The sequence below is a fragment of the Colossoma macropomum genome, unplaced genomic scaffold (genome assembly GCF_904425465.1).
Source record: "Colossoma macropomum unplaced genomic scaffold, Colossoma_macropomum, whole genome shotgun sequence".
NCBI classification, from domain to species: Eukaryota; Metazoa; Chordata; class Actinopteri; order Characiformes; family Serrasalmidae; genus Colossoma; species Colossoma macropomum.
Genome location: NW_023494792.1, coordinates 53,131,695 through 53,146,543, shown reverse-complemented (window position 1 = coordinate 53,146,543; position 14,849 = coordinate 53,131,695). Strand labels below are relative to the sequence as shown.

At 37.8% G+C, this 14,849-nt stretch overlaps 1 protein-coding gene across 1 annotated transcript; it reads right to left on the bottom strand.

Annotated features, from left to right (window-relative positions):
* Positions 1 to 649: 649 nt before the first annotated feature.
* LOC118811389 (toll-like receptor 1) lies at positions 650 to 5,229 on the bottom strand. Its single transcript, XM_036575561.1, has 2 exons — positions 5,144 to 5,229; positions 650 to 3,353 (listed from the first exon to the last, which is right to left on the bottom strand). The coding sequence occupies exon 2, from the start codon at positions 3,350 to 3,352 to the stop codon at positions 875 to 877; it is 2,478 nt and encodes an 825-aa protein (XP_036431454.1). The 5' UTR covers position 3,353; positions 5,144 to 5,229; the 3' UTR covers positions 650 to 874.
* Between the last annotated feature and the right edge of the window lie 9,620 nt (positions 5,230 to 14,849).

Genomic DNA, 14,849 nt, shown 5'->3' with positions numbered 1-14,849 from the left:
ATTTAAGATTACCAGGTCATTGCCAGCGGTCAATGTCTAAACAAATATTGTCAGTGTTATTTAAATTGTGATTATGTTGTATTGTGTCTATTTAAGATTGAGCTTTGTTTGTTTTTTTGTCTTTTGCCAGACTGCAGGTTTGTTGTCTGAGTGTTGTCCTGTTCACAACACATGGCTGTTTGGTTGCTTTTGATTGGTTAAACTCATCCACAGGCATTTCACAAGCTCTGTGTTATTAGGATTTCCCCACTTAAAACTTAAGACAATGTTGTTGATATGTGGGATGTACTTAAAATTGTCACCTTTCTGACTTGAATTGAACTTTTTGAAACTGTGATTTCAATAGAAAATGATTATTAATAAATCATTCAGGTCTAAATAGAATCCCCTAAAATACATGATTCCAGTTATTTTGAAGCCATTTGTTTCCACAAAATATTTGAGTAGTCACTCGTGTAAAAAGTGATAATTACAAATATAGTAATAATTACTTTTAAAAGTTTTATTATGTGCAACAACATTTTGGGTTCTATTTATTGAAAATATTTGCTGCTTTAATCAATAACTTAAAGGGCCCATATCATGGAAAAAAAAATTTATGATAAGAGTTTGATGTAGCATATAAAATATTGCTAAAGTTTCAAAACATACTGTTCACTCCTCAGTCCATACATGGAAGCTAAGCTGCAAATTAGTAGTTTCTATCATGTCACCAAACCCAACATATATACATTCATCTGCCTGTTTAGCCTACAGCAGTTTATCTCCACCCACTCACTCTGAAGTTAAGTTGAAGGCACTGCAACAATAACACCCTGCCTAATTCTAAGCTGATAAGTTCCTCATAAGTTCCACTGCCAGTGAATAGGGAATCTCACCCCTGAGCACCCAGTAAAGAACAATTTTCAGCCATGTCTAAAGCAATCTCCTTCAGAATAATGCTTTTGTCTGCAGTCTGTAGGATGGACCTGAGACTAGACCAAAAAAACTTCTTCTTCTGATCGTCTTTCGGCCACTCCAGGTAGGTTTGCTTCCTTAGCAAGGTTCTGAGCTTCAGGAACTTCTTGGGCAGCGAGTCTGCCGGGATGGGCTCCAACAGAATGAAGACCAAAGAGTCATCTTCCACACTGATAGCTCTGTGCTGAGCAAAGAAGAGCTCATAGTTGCACCATTCGCTCTGAACAAAGTTCTTTGATAGGACAAATAGGGTTTTGTAGCTGCTTTCCACGCAGTTAATGATGTTGTCCACAATCCACTGGCCAGGTTCAAAGTCTCGCTCATGAATGCAGATGGACAGCCCGGAGCCCTCTAAAGCTGGAACTAGCTGAGAATCCACCCAGGCTGAGTCATGCTGGCTGTAGGAGATGAATGCGTGGTAATGGAAAGTGGCATTCATCAATCTGTCAGCATGTTTGCTCTTCCGCCTTTTCACCCTGATCCATACCCAGAGCATTTTGGTGTACCAGACGCCATCACAGGTATAGAAAGTGATGCCCAAGACAGTTACTGTGACAATAATTACTGACAAAGCCGCCACTGCCTGGAGTCCGGCTTGGCAGAACAGTGTCCCTTGCTGACTCTGCTGGTACTTCTGCAGGGTCATTCCTGCTTGTGATTCTGGAGCGCTGCAAGTGTAATCAAATGGCCAGTCGAGGAGAAGTGTCTTATTTAATGCTGTCACAAACCAAAAAGAGTCACAATCGCATACAAATGGATTATTACCTGCTTTTAGAGTCTTCAGACTGGGGAGGCCTTCTAGCACATTGTGGTCAATGGAGGTGATCGCATTCTGATCGACATACAAGGTTAGCAGTGCAGGTGCATGGAGATAGGAAGGGATAGACTGTATGCTGTTAAAGCTCAAGAAGAGATGTGTAAGTCTGGGAAACCGTGAGATGACATCTTTGGAGATGACACTTATGCCTGTTTTGGAGAGATCGATCTTTTGGAAGTAAGGTGACAGGTACTTAAAGACAGTGTTGCCTAAGTTGTTATGGCTAAGGCTCAGATCGGTCAGGTGAGAAGGCCAGGAGCATGGTTTCTTTATGACAATTGAATTGAAACTTAAGTCCAGGGATGTTAGGACCTTCATTTCGTGAGTCTTCTTAGAAATAAATGCCAGGTCATAGAAGCGGTTATGGCTGAGTGAAAGATGCTTCAAAGCAGGAAACACGCCTTCGTATGAGCAGGAGAACCACCAGAACCCGGTATCATCCAGAAGATTGTCCGACAGGTCCAAGATCTGCAGTGACGGTATAACTGAAATGAGTCTGCATGGAAGGATGTTCATTCCAGTTCCAGAGAACTTCAGATATGTCAGCTGAGATACTAACTCTGTGCTCATGTTGATCTTAGGATACTGGTATTGATAATGTTTCACACCATCAAAAACAATTGCTCGTAATCTGGTTGTGCAGTTCTGTTTAGGGAACTGAAATCCGTAGGGAGTGTCCTCGTTGTAAGTTATACTTCGAAATGCAATTTTTTCAATAGGTGATTTCCAAATGTTAAGTATTAATTTGACCATAACAGAGCTGTTCATCCAAGTGTCCTCAACGGTTAAGTCGCTGATGAAGCGGAGCTTAGGAAGGCTGTCAAAAGGATCACCTGTGACAGTACATTGTTGCGGAAAGAGCTTCACCAGCTTGACTTTCTTTGTACGTGTATGGTCGAGGTCCATGAGCATTTTTTTGAAAATATGAAAACTTTGACAGAATGTTACTCTCAGAGCCACTTTCTCTAAAGATCTGAGCTGAGCAAAAGATCCAGTTTCGTACTTTTGCAACTTAGAAGCATCTCCAAAACTTAATCGCTTTAATGGTGCATTCTGAAGAGGTGCCAGATCATTAATGGACACTGAAGTTGCTCTAGGACTCCCTATTGCAAAGTCACTTAGATGTGTTAAGTTGTTAAAAAAGCCTGGAAGGCCATAGCTGTCATAGTTGTTACTGGAAAGATCTAGGATCCTAAGCTGTAGCAAAGGTAAATATGGAATAACAGTCAGCTGGTTGTAGGAGACGTTCAGAACCCTAAGTTCTGAGTTATTATAAAAGGCATCAGGGGATATAAACTGAAGGCCGCAGTGGGTGATCGTCAGGAAACAGAGGTGAGTCATCCTGTAAAGGTCACCATGGACAATACTTGAAATTTTGTTATGCGACATGTCTAAGCATTCAGTGTCATGTGATAAGTCTGATGGTATCCTGTTCAAGTTGTGGTTTGATAAGTCCTTCCAGTTCTTCCTCATACAGGAACAGACATGAAAAATGCCATCTTCTTTTACCGAAACAGTGGGTCTGACCACAAAGAATAACAGAGATGGAAGTGTGATTGTCCATAAGGTGGCTGGCATGCTGTAAAAAAGAAGAACGACATACAATGTTAGTCAATTCATAGGTATTCTTTTATTTTAAAGGATTCATAATGAACTGAATTTTAAATTATTGATGAAAACTTCCTTTTTATGTAAAATGACCTTGGGATTGTGAAAAGTGCTATATAATTGTAACTTCTATTATTATTATCATAAAATGTATCACTTACTCCCCAGTCCATGCAGTCCATATATGGAAAGTGAACTGCAAAACCAGCCAATTTAGAACCTATTGGTTTTGTGATGTCATGAAAACCAACACATTTATAAACATGCCTATTCAACTTGCAGCAGTTTAGCACCACATGCTGAGGCTGTAAGGAGTGTTTCAGCCTGGACTGCTTTTTGAAGGCATAATACAGGACAGCCAATCAGCAAAGAGCTCACTTGCTTATATCAGTCTTAAAGACATAGTAATTAAAAGAAAAGCTTGGAAAATGGTCATATAAAAATGAATGACTGTTTTAGGTACATAAAACCACTCATAATTTCATAAGTTGACCTTGAATAATAAAATAAAATATGAGAAGAAAATAGAACATAGACCCTTTGAGACAAAGTTGAAGTAATGTCTATATATTGTTGCTGCCCCAAAAAAGAAAAAAACAAGTATCTCTAAAATGGTAACTATATAGGAGAAGGTAAAAATAATCTTAACTTTTCATGTAAGTTAGTAATCATGTAAGGTAATTTTGGAGCATTTCTATTTGTCCATTCATCACAATTTTTTGCACAATGTAAAGGACAGCTGCTGTCATCAAATGGTATAGAAAAATAAAAATTAACAAAACTAAAGAGACTTTTTTTTTGGAAAGCACTAATATGACTGGACTTCAGGCACTTTTGACTGTACATATGTTTTTTAATGGACAATAAAAATAAAATTTAATTATTAGAGTCTGTAACTCAAATAGTGAGCTAACATGCAAATTTCCTTTTATTTTTAAAAGCTTAATCTGAATCATCAATGTTCTGAGCTGTTGTGGTAAGGTCATGGTAAATACATCTTTACTGTTTTTGAGCATAAATGGCAAAAAGCATGACCTGCTACATTAACTGTAGCAGACAACTTTAATATATTTAAATTAAATGTGATTATCATTTTTTCAAAGTCTACTTCAAAACACACACTTACAAGCTCTACAACAAGGACATGCAGAAAGTATGGAATAGAACAAGATGCTAAATACTTTGCCTTCTGTAAGTCCAGAGACATCCAGTTTAAGTTTCCCACATTTTTATGCATTTATTTTTTGGCTAATTTATATTTCCATCAGAAGTAGGTTTGCTTGTCTTCGAAAAAAAAACATTTTGCCAGTTTTGTCAGTATCATAGCAGAGATGTGGGAACATACATAGTTATGGAAAAAATGACATGAATGACCGATCATGTGTTTTAACATTTGTATAAAATAGTTTCAGTTGCAAAGATGTCATTTTATAATTCAGTAACTTCTTTATTTGAAGACTGAAATTACAGGTGTGGGGCATGAATAAAACTGGTATTTTTGCCTAAAGTATACTTTATGAATTACATTAGCTAATTACAGTTAGCAATAAAATTATATGTGAAAATGTGTTATGACACTGACGAAAATGCAAAAATCCACTGTTTCAACCTGAATTTCTGTATTGTTTCATGTTTTGTCATCTTCTAAAGGTGGTTGTCAAAATTGTTTACTTTTATCTGAACTTCTCAGAGCACAGAATCATAAATGTGTATGTATCTATTACATTAACAAAACAATTTTGTTCTAAAATGTTCCTTTACCTTAATGCCTTGCTTGAAGCATCTGAAATGAGCCACTGTTAATCACTACAATTAGCGATGGAGGGGTTCTTTATTCTTTCCTTGAGCTTCTGCATTTGAACATTTCACCCCTCCTCTGCCTTTATAAACTGTCAAGTAAATCTCCTGTATTGCACCATTGTTTTGAGGAAGAGTGTGTGTGTGTGTGTGTGTGTGTGTGTGTGTGTGTGTGTGTGAAGCAGTTGTTATTTTCATGGCACCCTTGAAATCAGGAAGTTCTCAAACACAAGACATTTTTCTTTACATAATCATCAACAAAAGAGAAACTTCAACATTAAGTCCATACTGCAATATTTAAGTCCATTCTTCATGGCTGTATACAGAACATCCAGCATCACAGTCATATGCAAAATGTATCCTCTATAGGGAACAAGCTTAAATATGGCATTTTTCTGCAAATTTTAGTGCACATTTGATGAGTTTCTATTTGATGCACTTTGATGCGCTTAACATTTTGGGGAAAAAAATAGAATATAAAACGTGCCAGAACTTTTCCACAGGCCTCATTTGATCCTTTATGTTTTCAACTTGCATACAACTGTATAAGAGTACACAGTCTATCAAAGTATATCAAAGCTTTTTTATTTCCAAAAATGAGATTACACATGAAAATAACATTCTTCAACCGGTGAATCTGACTGCTATAAAAAAAGTTTTTGAGAAACTTTTGGCAAAATTTTCTGTTAATGCCACGAGTTACAAAAAGAGGAATTCCCAGAGTTTCACTATAAGTGGACAGTATTGCAGAGAGAAGGAATAACAATTTGTTACAGTTTTGATGCAACTGTGTATTTCAGACTCAAATGTCAAAGGAGCTATATACAAAACGAAAGACAGCATGATCAGTTTATCTTTAAAATGGTAAGGGTTTGTGTGCTGGTTTCAGATGTTTTCCAGGCTTTTTTGGAATCTGCCTGTAAAGAAAAATAAGCATAAAATTTGTTAGAATCATACACATTACAGCATATTCAAGGTGAAAAATTGCATATTCAACATAATATTTTAATTAATAGCTTTATTAAAAGCTACACCATGTAGGTTTTGGGGATCACTGGTGGAAATGTGTAATTGTGGAAGGACATGTAGTGGCTGGACCCTTTCTCCAAGGGAATGAATGTTTGAAAGAGTATTTAAAACTTGGTGATGTATGTGTCTTCTGAAGGTGGCAGTGAATCACTTACTATTGTCTTCATATCAGTGTAATGTTGAGTTTGTATTTGAGACCTAAACATCGAGCTTGACCCTGTGTGTGTAGCGTTAATATGTAAAGACGTATGATAATTGTTCCAAAGAACTGTGAAACCAACTCGACACCTCTGACCTTTAAATAATCATTCAGTCTGTACAGGGCGTCTCGCAGCAGTGCATTAACACCATATTTTGGTGTGTTTTTTTCCTTCTCCTGACTCAGTGATACTGCTTCTTCCAGTTTTAACCAAAAAATCTTACATAGTGCAGCTTTAAGTCACTAAATTATAATTAGCTGGCAATTTTAATAGTATTACAGTCAACTAGGTTTATTAAATATCATGGTGATATATAATGTATTTGCCAAAAAAATGAGATGATGACCTACTGGGCATGCGTGACAGTCCCTTTAGTTGGCACTTTTTGATGGAGATGTTGCAGGAATAGAGACCCAGACATCCAGCACAGTCCGATGGTTCACTGCACCTCTATGACTTGATCCCACGGCAGCCCGACTGCAATGAAAGAGGACAGAATAGAAATGACTCCAAATGCTCTAAATGCGCCCTACGCCAGATATTTATCGCATCTAAAACTTAAACTAACTACTCAAGAAAACCTAAATGTGTGAATCTCAATCTCTTAAAAATAAAGAGTTTTGGCTTGAACATACAGTTCTAGGAAAAACCTTCTTTAAACTTTAAAAAGAACTATGCATTGAAATCTCCTTTAGAGAACCCTTATTAGAAACTTTATTTTGAGAATGCAAATGCGTTAGTTATAAATGCTTTATATGCAAAGTATCAGTCTGACTTTTTCAAACTGATTCAACAATAACTCATCCTTACCATGTCAGAGGTGAATTGACCATGTTGCTGACTGTGGACGTCATTATCTTGTCCTGAGCCAAAACCTCCAAAGTTATCAAAACTGGTCCTATCAAAGGTCCATCTGCTTCTTTCAAAGTCGCTGGCGATGTACTCAGGTTGATCAGAAATGCGTCGTATGTGCTTTCCTCTTAGCAACGCAAAGCCACCATCACACATCCCAATACGGCCACCTTTCTGAACTCTAATGACCCACTCAAAGCTGGCAGTTACTTGTGTCAAGAGTAGGAAAAGAACACAGCTGGGAGTCATTCTTGGTTTTCGTGAGCTGTAGTGCCTCAAACTCTTGCTCAGGAACTGGTAAATGCAATAACAACGCTAAACCACTTATACACGCTAACCAGCACCGCATCTTTTATCTGTTCTTGGCTTAAGCCTGGATAATTAGGCCTTCAATGTACTGAAAACAAAACAGACCATTGCTTTACAACATTTATTAGTTACCATGAATAAATAAAGGAATATGGAACGGGAAAACATCACAAAGCTGTGTGGCACACTAATGCTGGATTAGTGAACAAACCATTTGCAGTGTGTTCCTTTATTTGCAGTGGAATCAAAGGCATATCTCTTTTTAATAAAACATCAATCTGACATCATTCCTGTGCTCTAACATTTTGTGTGTTTGGTCCATGAGTGGTGATGTGTGTTTGGTAACCAGGCACAGGGTTTTGGCTTTTAATCCTCAGTCTAAATGATGGAAGGGGAATGCTGATGGAGGGCACTGAGTGACTGACAGGATAAGTTCACTCTATCTAGTTCTTTGAGCCACAACAAACCAGCCCTGGACCAGCTCTGGAAGAAATAAGACATTCCCACTCATACAATCTCATTTCCAAGGAAAAACCAGCCTAAGTGTCCTTAGTGATTGGTAAAGCCAGTGATGAATTGTCACTTTTGGAACTAAACCTTCTATCACCAAAAAGGTAACTTTACAGTAGAAGAAAAAAAAAACTTTCTTAACTTTTAATGGAAGTTAATGGAGAAATGATTTATTCCAAGTCATTCTGAACTATTTCTATTGTTTATTCATTGTGAAAGTTTTACACAGTGTTAAGGACAATTGGCAATTTCAAATGATGTCAAAAAAAATGAAATATTACAAAAACGGAGGTTCATAGTTTTGTCCCGACAACAGCAAAATGTTCAGCTTAAGTAATCAAAATAAAAAATCTGTTTCAGTATAAATTTTTTAACCCTCTATTGCACAATTTTGCCTCAGGTGACAAACCCATTCTGCTCACTTCACAATGACATTATACATCTGTAATGATAATGCCAGGGTTAATAATAAAGGGAAGAGTTTGAGTAAGCCAATAAAAGCATGGACTTAGTCATACAATCTCTCAGCAGGCATTTTTAAACCTTTTTTTTTGGATGGTGCAGCTTGTGGATGAAACATATTTATGCAATAGACAACTTTCATAAGAAAAGCAAATATTTATTATTTTCATGCAAAAACATTCACTGGAGTGTGAAGTTAATTTTTTAACATTCAGTATCAAATACATATTTTTTGTTATGAGAATTTGCAGAAATATGTTATGCCTAGAAGCAAAATTGTGTGACAGTGGAATGGATTTAGTCAGTCACAAGCAAAGTGTTACTTATGCAGCAACTTCAGGGAACACAGGTCTGTACCATTGCTTTCCAGTGTTACACAAAGTTGCCTCAAGGCAACACACCCTGTGTGTTGCACCCTTGCACACATTGTTTTTTTTTAATGTTTTTGATCTTAATAATCAGGTCTATTTTATTGAAGAAAAGTCCATATTTTTTATCCATTACTCATGCGTGCAGTAGAGTGTTAAACAATCGATCTAACAGAGCACACCTGTCAGTCACATGTTCCAATATTTTTGAAAAACCTGGGTGGTCTGCCACCAACAGTGTCATGTTTTAAGTTAGTTAACACATGTAGATGTAAATATAGGAAATAACACATGTAGATGTAAATAAAGGCTAAAATTCTGATCTATCTCGTTATATTCATGTTTTGATCTCAAACCCAAATGTCCTCAGTGTATAACAAAAAAAAAGAATTGGCTTTGCTGTTCCAACACTTTCAGAGGAGACTGTGTGTATGTTCACCAAAACATCACCCTGTCAGAACATGACCCTAAGGCCTTGCCAACCATTTCTAGGTGCCACCGACACAAAAATATAAGCATTCATAGAGTAGATTAGGAAATAATATCTTGTCCTAATATACTTTTCTGATGACATCAGTCACATAGAGTCAAAAGGTATAATATAAAAGATAAAGTTTCCCAGAGCATGGAGTGATGCCAATTAGAGATGAGCTGTTTGCATTTTTTGAACACAGAAGTTGTGTGGAGAGATGGGACACTGACTCCAATCCAATATCATTTTTAATCCTCTTGGCCATATGTGCAGTTATTTTTTTGTGTATAAAATTCTAGGTAGCTAATTCCTGCCAGTTGTGAACTTTGGTGAGGTGACAGAAGTAAGACTGTAGTGAGATTTCCAATTTTCAAAACAAGTGCACATTAAACTACTGAAAACACTCATTTGATTTGAACTACAGCTTATAGTATGTAGACCTGAGATTCTCAACCCAGCTCCCGTATGGTTCACAAGAGTGAAAACTTACGAAGTGTCTACCCCATGTTCCTCATTCTCAATCAGAGTTTACGCAATAACCTTGTCCTATGTTAGCACCAGTTTTAAACCAGGAGCGACACACAAGCAACCTGAAGCACCAGCATCAAAAACAACAGTAGTCAGTCAACGTTTGCGTTTCCTCAACATGGATAATGTGCAAATGTCTTTCCCCACCAGATCATTACAAACGCTGGTTGATGATGAAATAAAGTCTTTGATACAAAGAGACATTTTTGACAGAAGGAGAGTTATAGCATTAAAAGCTGAGAAAAAAAAACAAAAAACAAGTTATACCAAACAGGAACTTGAACTCCAGCACATTGGTAGCTGAGCTGAGAAAAAGACCCAAGTGTGAGTCTCACACCAAAACCTTGAGAGTTGCCAGCCTTGACAGTTAGCTCTTATCTACAAGTATGAAATAAACTTGCTGTATTGTTTTACTACTAGAGGCTATAATGTGGAAAAATCATGGGACAAAAGTAGCTTAGCTGCAAATGAGAGGATAAGCAACCAAAGAAAGGTAGCAAAAAATCTAGCTACTAATATACAATAAGTTTACCAGCTAATGTTATCAGCAACACTTTACAGAAGTCATTTAAGCTATAAGCTAACTGGGTGGCAAATTGATGCATAAGCAGGTTACCAGCATCCAGTTTCATTCACAAGCCAGCTAAGCTAGTCAGCTAGTTCACAAAAACTTTTGATATATAATAAACTCTGCCCTGCAATGGACTGGCAACCTGTCCAGGGTGTATCGTGTCTTCCGCCCAGTGACTGCTGGGATAGGCTCCATGAAACGTGGATTGTTTTAAGTAGCTATTTAAACAGATTCAAATAAAACTGGCTTCTGGTCACTTTCTATTATTACCATAGCAACGTGACACCTATCTGACAGACGTTTCTCGAGATATATCTTGAAAACCGCTCTTGTACCACAAAAGTAACTGTGTTTTCTGATTACTGAATTATTCATATAAGCCACAGAATTTACACCTATAATTTGTAAATCCCCTTTTTGGTGGTTGTAACACTGTTTTGAAGCCAACAGTTGCATGCAAAAGCTTGGACACCCCTGGCCAAATTACATATTTAGATCCACCCCCATGTTTAACAGTTGGCAAGGTGTTCTTTTCATCCAATGCTGCTCCATTTTTCTCTCCAAACATATCTTTGGTGATTTCTCAAATATTTAAAATACTTTAGCAAAAATTTAAATGTGTTCTCTCTCCTATTGACATTTCAGGATCAGGTTTTTTAATGCTTTCAATAAAAAGGCTGTGCAGCATTACAAAACTTGTCATATTGCTTACTCTTCATACATGTGTCCATCAGAAAGACAGAGCATATTAAACCCTCTGACCCAGAAATAGTACAAGCTGCAGAAGAGGTCTAAGTGCTTCTTTACTTTGCACCTCATCAGCGAACAATGAGATGAATACACTTGGCAGTTTAAACTATGAAGCAGACAGACGCCGCTTTCAGAGATTACTTTAGACTAATTGGTTCTTCTGGTCTCTTTTAATAAGAGCCATTGCTAAACAGTGAGCGGCTGTTGCCACAGGGACACACAGGTAATATTTGAACAGGTGTGTGATGACATATTGTATAACAGTGGATGTCACATCTACAAAACACAGCAACAGAGCAGCTGTGGTGGAAAACCTTCCTACTTCCCCACAGCAGCATGGTTCCCACAGTCTCACGGTGATGATCCCACAGAATGACACATTTGTCTGCATGTTCTTTTAATGACTGCCTGCTTTGTTATGCTTTTACAAGCTCAGAGTGCATTTAACTACCTCAGTAACAGGGCTGGGTATCAAAATTCAACACTTTTATTATACTGACCAAATTACTTCAATACTAGGAGTATCAAAAAATTCTGTCATTCAATCCCAAACTTCAGTTCATACATAGTTAGTCTTATCAATGACATCTAGACTGGCGACGGGCTGACTAAGTAACATGCATAAGCCACACACACTTTCAGTTTGATTGCAGATGCAAAATAACTACAAATTAACTACAAAACATAACTATGATCTTCAAAATTCAAGACTGATGTATACACCACTATGAAAAACTTTTTGGATCAGATTTTTTGTTGAGTGTGTAAAATACCAAGAATCTGAAAAAAATATTAAAACTTCAGATTTGTAGAAAGAAAATACATGCACAAATGTCTTTTTTGTAACTATTTTTTTCCTAAAGATATAGAGATACATTTTTTAATATAATATTTATTTTTTATTTTTAAATAATATGTATAATATTTATTCAAAAAAAGAATCAGCATTGAAGCCAAAGTACTGGTATTGGTTATTGCTACTGAAACATTCTGAACCGTACTCAGCCCCACTCCTTCAGAGAGTAATTTTGCTCTTAGTTAAAAAAACAGAAAACAGTTTTCTTAAAGGGCCCCTATGGAAAACTGAATGTTCCTCGCTTTTTTGATTGAAAAGACTTTGATGTAGTTTGTGAACATTGTTAACCTTCCAAAATGTACAATTCACTCTCCAGTCCATACTGTTCATATATGCCATGGCTGAAAAAAACTAGCTAGTTTTAGTTAACTGTTCTTGTGATGTCATGAAGAACCAACAGGTTTACATATATCCACCTATTCAGCCTACAGCATGCTGAAGTTATAAAGAGTGTTGCAGTTTGAACTGCTTTTTGATTGAGGCACAATACAGAGCAGCCAATCAGAACAAAGTATATTTACATATATCAGTTAACACAGCAATAAAAATGCAATAGCCTGTTTAATTCTAAGAGATAAAGCAAGGTTGGAAAATGGTCATGCGAAATTAACTATGACTGTTTTTAATACATAAAACCAAACAAATGTCATAAGTGAACCTCTCTCTCTCTCTCTCTCTCTCTCTCTCTCTCACACACACACACACACACACACACACACACACACCCACACCCACACACCCTTAAATATGTATGTATACTCTCTCTGGCTACTTTATAAGAAACACCATGCATAATTTGTGTTAGCCCTACTCTCTTAAAAAAAGATGTTCTTTAAGTGTTTTTGGTTCCCTAAAAAATCTTTCATGGATAGTTCTTTAAAGAACCATTTTAGAAACAAGATGTGTGAGTGTAAAGAGCTTTTTTAAAGTTTAATGAACCCTCATATGATGTGAAGGTTCTAGGAACCATGCTTAAATAGTTATTTTTACATTCAGTGAAGGTTTTTCAAACCTTAAAAAGTTTCTTCCCACTCACAAATCTCTTTTACAAGCATTGTTCTATAGGGATCTTCTATTGCATTGCTCAAAGAACCCATTGTGGCATCTTTTTTTTAAGAGTGTGGCTCGTTCTCAACAGTGAGTTTCAGATCTCACCACCCAAATAACACTACTCCAGTATTCAGAAACTGACCAGTCATTTCTGGTTTTGTAAATCTTATTGAAGAAACACAAAGGCATAGTTGACGGACCTATAAAGCAGTCGGAAATAGCATTCCATGATAATAATAATAATAATAATAATAATAATAATAATAATGCTGTTACAATAATAGCAATAATAGCTTTATTGCAATGCATATATAAAAATATAAATTATATATATATGTGTGTGTGAGTGTGTGTGTGTGTGAAAGTGAATAAGTACACATCTTCTATAGAGAGTGTTTTATGCTGTTTCTCAATATGTTAAACTAAAAAAAAAAATGTGCAATCAAATCTGCAGAAAAGTGTGATATTTACATTTATTCCATGTAGAGAATTTGTTCATTTATATTCAACAGCAGTGTTCAAACTTTGGCATTTATGCATGACTGTACACACACAGTACGGGACCAGTCTGTCCTTATGGACCACAACAGTCCGCTGCCACGCCCAGACCTGACACTCTATGTTGCCTAGGCACTCTTTCGCCATGCAGAGGCCCTCCCATGGCAACTGGAGCTGGCAGTGTCCCTTCCTGCGGTGCAGGTTTTATAGCCGCATCCACACCCCAGGCCAAAGGGGCTGCCCTTGCCAGCGCGAGTTGGACGCCTGTTTTTGGCCCTGGTGGTTTCTAGAGCTTGGGGCATTGAGACATACCCTGCTCTGGGTGCACTGTCTGCCCCTCTGACTCCAGTAGGTGGCCAAAGACTAACTCGCTGAGTGCCCTGAGCTTGTGGCCAAACATCAGAAGAGCTGAGTTTCACCCAACGGGACCAGAGGTAGGTGTCAGTCCCAATCACCCTGGTGCTGGGCTGCGACGATGGCAAGCTGAGTAGTGAGCATTTGATTGAAACGCTCCACAAGGTTGTCGCTCTTGGGATGGAACAGCGTACTCAAGAGTTTTGTGAATACCCAGCTGACTACATACCTCGGCCATGACTGCTGACCCTAAATTGACACCCTGGTAGCTGTGGAGCTCCTCACCATCAAAGTTGGGTGCATGGACCAGTATGTTGTAGAGGCAGATGATGCACTGGTTTTTGGGGACACCATTGAACATTTGCTCCATGAATGTCATATGTGCATTTCAGAGGCTGAATGCCATTACTGTTAATTACTGTAGCCTGGTGCCCAGTGTCAATGGCGTCTTCTCCCTGGTATCCAGAGCGAGTACCATCTGCCAATACTCATTTCGCAGGTCCAAAGAGCTGAATATCATGGAGTCGGTGAGCTGATCCAAGATGTGGTCGATACACAGCACCGGATATGAGTTGGGCTGGTTGTCAACACAGAAACGCCAGCTACCATCCATACTTCTTGGCTAGGACCACCAGTGGCTACTCGATGGCTCAGTGACGCCTGCCGCCACCATCTCCTTTATCTCCTTCTCCTTTAGAAGCCAGAAGCCAGTGAGAGCTGAGCTGAAATGGGGCAATGTAACCATGTTGTACTAAGTCTGTGCATGTACAGTCCTTTTCTGTAGCTGTGAATATTTCGCTGTAATGGCACAGGAGCTCCCACCCCTAATGTCATGCCAACCTGCTCTATACTCACCGCTGC

Bases quoted from the DNA above. Each gene is read 5' to 3' on its own strand.
- LOC118811389 (XM_036575561.1), bottom strand. From the start codon at position 3,352: ATGCCAGCCACCTTATGGACAATCACACTTCCATCTCTGTTATTCTTT.